The sequence below is a fragment of the Oncorhynchus kisutch genome, linkage group LG26, assembly GCF_002021735.2.
Source record: "Oncorhynchus kisutch isolate 150728-3 linkage group LG26, Okis_V2, whole genome shotgun sequence".
NCBI classification, from domain to species: Eukaryota; Metazoa; Chordata; class Actinopteri; order Salmoniformes; family Salmonidae; genus Oncorhynchus; species Oncorhynchus kisutch.
Window position 1 is genome coordinate 28,726,518 of NC_034199.2, and position 3,497 is coordinate 28,730,014.

General features: G+C 40.7%; 1 protein-coding gene across 2 annotated transcripts; it reads left to right on the top strand.

Annotated features, from left to right (window-relative positions):
• The first annotated feature begins 251 nt into the window (after positions 1-251).
• On the top strand, positions 252-3,110 carry LOC109877786 (translationally-controlled tumor protein homolog). 2 transcript variants are annotated; one of them, XM_020469983.2, is made up of 6 exons: positions 252-383; positions 1,125-1,215; positions 1,449-1,633; positions 1,805-1,910; positions 2,134-2,250; positions 2,455-3,110. In XM_020469983.2, the coding sequence occupies exons 3-6, from the start codon at positions 1,449-1,451 to the stop codon at positions 2,455-2,457; spliced, it is 411 nt and encodes a 136-aa protein (XP_020325572.1). In that variant the 5' UTR covers positions 252-383; positions 1,125-1,215; the 3' UTR covers positions 2,458-3,110. The 2 variants fall into 2 exon arrangements, with proteins under 2 accessions (XP_020325572.1, XP_020325571.1); XM_020469982.2 differs by having other exon boundaries at positions 1,125-1,198.
• The last annotated feature ends 387 nt before the right edge of the window (positions 3,111-3,497 follow it).

A 3,497-nucleotide genomic window follows, 5' to 3' on the forward strand; every position in this document is an offset into this window, starting at 1 on the left:
TTGGTGCATTATGTTTCTGTCCTCTACTTCTATACTGATGTGACAACACCACATCTCACACACATTGGTGTCCTCCACAACCATCCTTCCACCCCAAACTAACTTTTCAATTTAAAAACATAATAGCATTTATCGCTCCACTTTATTTCTAGTAATGTAATGTATTTTATTGGTTTTCGTATTTTTATCCACCAGAGGGCAGACTTGCCTCATAAATGGGTCAAATATAAATTACTTCAACAGCAAATTGTACACTAGACCGCGTTGGATGCATGACGCTCTTTTCTGGTCAAGCCAGTGAGGGCGAGGGTACTCCGTTGTCTTTGTGTCGAATTCGAAACTTCAATCCGACAAAATGATCATCTACAAGGACATCATCACTGGTATGGACAAATATCTCGTATGCCCATTAATGTATATATTTTTTAAATTATGTTGTTGTCATGCTATCTATATTCAGAATCAAGTGTGTTGGTCTCTAATGGTTCCCGGTGTGGTGAAATCAAAGGCTAAGGCCTTGCACAGGGCCACACGTAACCTCAACTGTGTATGTGTTTACTATAAACTGTTTTACTATTACACCACATCTCACACACATTTTAATCAAGAAAAAATGAATGTTTGGTAATGTAACCAAAGGAGAATATTTACTCATCGCGATGCAAAACAGGTTCAGTTTACGGTAATGGGATATGTAGACCTTGTTACTTAGTCAGCCTGCAGCTGCTTGTGTTCCATGCGCGCGCTGACAGATTTGACAGCTGACAAAAGACCGTCAACTAACAGCAAACGCTATCAATCACTCAATGGTTGAACTGTACATTCTTCGATTATCCACATACTAACCATTTGCACACATACTAGTATCTTAATGTTATGCTTCTAATCCAGTTATATTAGCATTGTAAACCTAGCAGATGTTGCTAGTACCACAGCAGTAGCTGTAGCATGTCTGTCAGCCGTCTAACAAATAGGATTAGTGGGCAAGCTCAGCTATGTTAGCCGGCAGCAGCAGGACCTGGCCTGGGGAAGTCTGTAGAAGGCCCAAGGCAAACTACCTGACAACAATGTAACCTTGTGACTGAGCTATTAATGTGGTTTCTATTCATTCTGTTTTATTGCAGGGGATGAAATGTTCTCTGACATTTACAAGATCAAAGAATCACCAAATGGGATGTTATTGGAAGTTGAGGGAAAGGTGCGTCTCCACTGCAGGTATAAGCTCTCTGAGTTGTGGTGGTGAGAGGTGAGGTGTATTAGGATTTGGAACCACTTATTGACTTGGGTATCATCTCAACTCATAGTTTTGCATTATGCCTGACTTTACATAGACAAGTCCTATAAGATGGTCCTGAAATAGAATAAGGTTTTTGACAGTAATGGGACCCAACCACTGAGTGATTCAGCACTCACTCTCCTTCCTCTGATATTCCCCCTCCTCCCCTCAGATGGTTAGTAGAACGGAGAATATCGATGACTGTCTGTTGGGGGCAAATGCGTCGGCGGAGGTGCAGGATGACGGCTGCGAGTCCAGCACAGTTAGTGGAGTGGACATTGTCCTCAACCACAAACTGCAGGAGACATCCTTCACCAAGGACTCATACAAGGGCTACATCAAGGACTACATGAAGGCGTGAGTGTTTTAGTGACGGGTGTCTGTGCATGTGTTGTGTGTGCTAGTACTGATACAGGCAAAACCCATCAGTCTCCCTGTATGCCCCTCACAACTGTGACTACTTATGTAGATGAAAATGTCCTTATTTGAAATGAAAAGCAGTTGAAGGTGTGTGTGGGGTGTGTGCAGGATCAAGGCTAAGCTGGAGGAGAACAACCCAGACAGAGTGAAGCCCTTCATGGCTGGAGCTCAGGAGGAGATCAAAAAGATCATGGGCAACATGAAGAACTACCAGGTAACCACTAGTTACAGCTATACATCTACTACTGCCTACAGCAAATTCAGCTACACATACATTCCTCACATCACATCAACTATTTGTGCTCAGTCAAGCTGTGATGATTGAAGGTCCAGGCCTATGAAACTAAAAATATCTAGATTGGAGAAGAATCTTATGGATGTAGTTTCACTGACCTAATTTCTTACATTCCCTCTCTCTGTTCCCCCTCCCACTGTAGTTTTTTACAGGTGAGTCCATGAACCCAGATGGTATGGTTGGGCTGCTGGATTTCCGCGAGGACGGCATCACTCCCTTCATGACATTCTTCAAAGACGGCCTGGAGATCGAGAAATGCGTGAGTCCCTTTATCCCAGTCTACTCATGTCTAATAACACACTGATTATGTTATAACTTATAACCAGTCTACTCATGTCTAATAACACACTGATTATGTTATAACCAGTCTACTCATGTCTAATAACACACTGATTATGTTATAACTTATAACCAGTCTACTCGTGTGTTTTAACCACTGACCTTCCTCTCCTCTCTTTCACAGTAACACTGGACTACCTCTGTTTCTATTGGCTGCTCAGCTGCATCTCACCTGACCCACGACCACCAACCAACGAGACGACTGCTCTGCATTACATTTGGATTGAAAGGATTTAGTTACAATTGTTATATTATATCTGATTGGAATGGAAGTATTACTTTAAAGTATTATAAGATGCCCAAACCATGTCATGTCTATGGGGTTGGCTGAAGGGGTGCTGTGACAGTATTTTGGTGTTGATTCTGTAATTGACCTTACTGATTACTGTGTTAAACTATTGCGTTCTGGTAACTGGTATATTCAGGAAGGCCCAATCAGAACATTCAGATGGAGGCATATATGCTCTATATATGTATACATTTCTATCATGTAGAATAAGGAATTGTGTCAGCTCTAATATGTTACATTTCTACCTGGGAAATTCAATGTCACACACAGTTTGCTGGGATGATTTGTTTATCTCTGCGAAGACAAAGTTTCAGTCCATTGATTAGTTATTCATTAATTGGTTATTTATTGTTGATTGATTTAACTCTCAGGCCTCCATTTGCTTGGTTTACAGTTACATTAGATGTGACACCCTTACTAAAAGTAGTGGGATAGCTTAGGACTTCCTGATTTGAGTTGTGAAAAATAAAACTAACACTGGGTAAAACATTTCCAGTTGTGTTGATTTGTTTAAAAACGTAGATGATAGAATCATTGGATCCATGAAAGATATTTTATGTTAATACCAATGGCCTTTTTGTTGAAACGTTTATCTCTAAAGCTTGTTCTGTCAAGTAGGTAGTCCTGCATATTTAGTGAAAATGGAAAATATGCAAATACCAGTCGTTCCATTATTTTATGGATTCTTTATAAATTCTTTATTTCAGAGTTGCGGGTTCTGTAAGTAAGGTGAAAGACAAAATCCAAAAGAACCCATCCAAAGTACAGTGTAGCTTTAAGGCACAGTATGGTGCAGTATGGTTCACACAGTATGGTTCATGGTGCAAGATCCCCACACCATCCTACCAACAGGTTGACAACAAGCAGACACTCTTGTC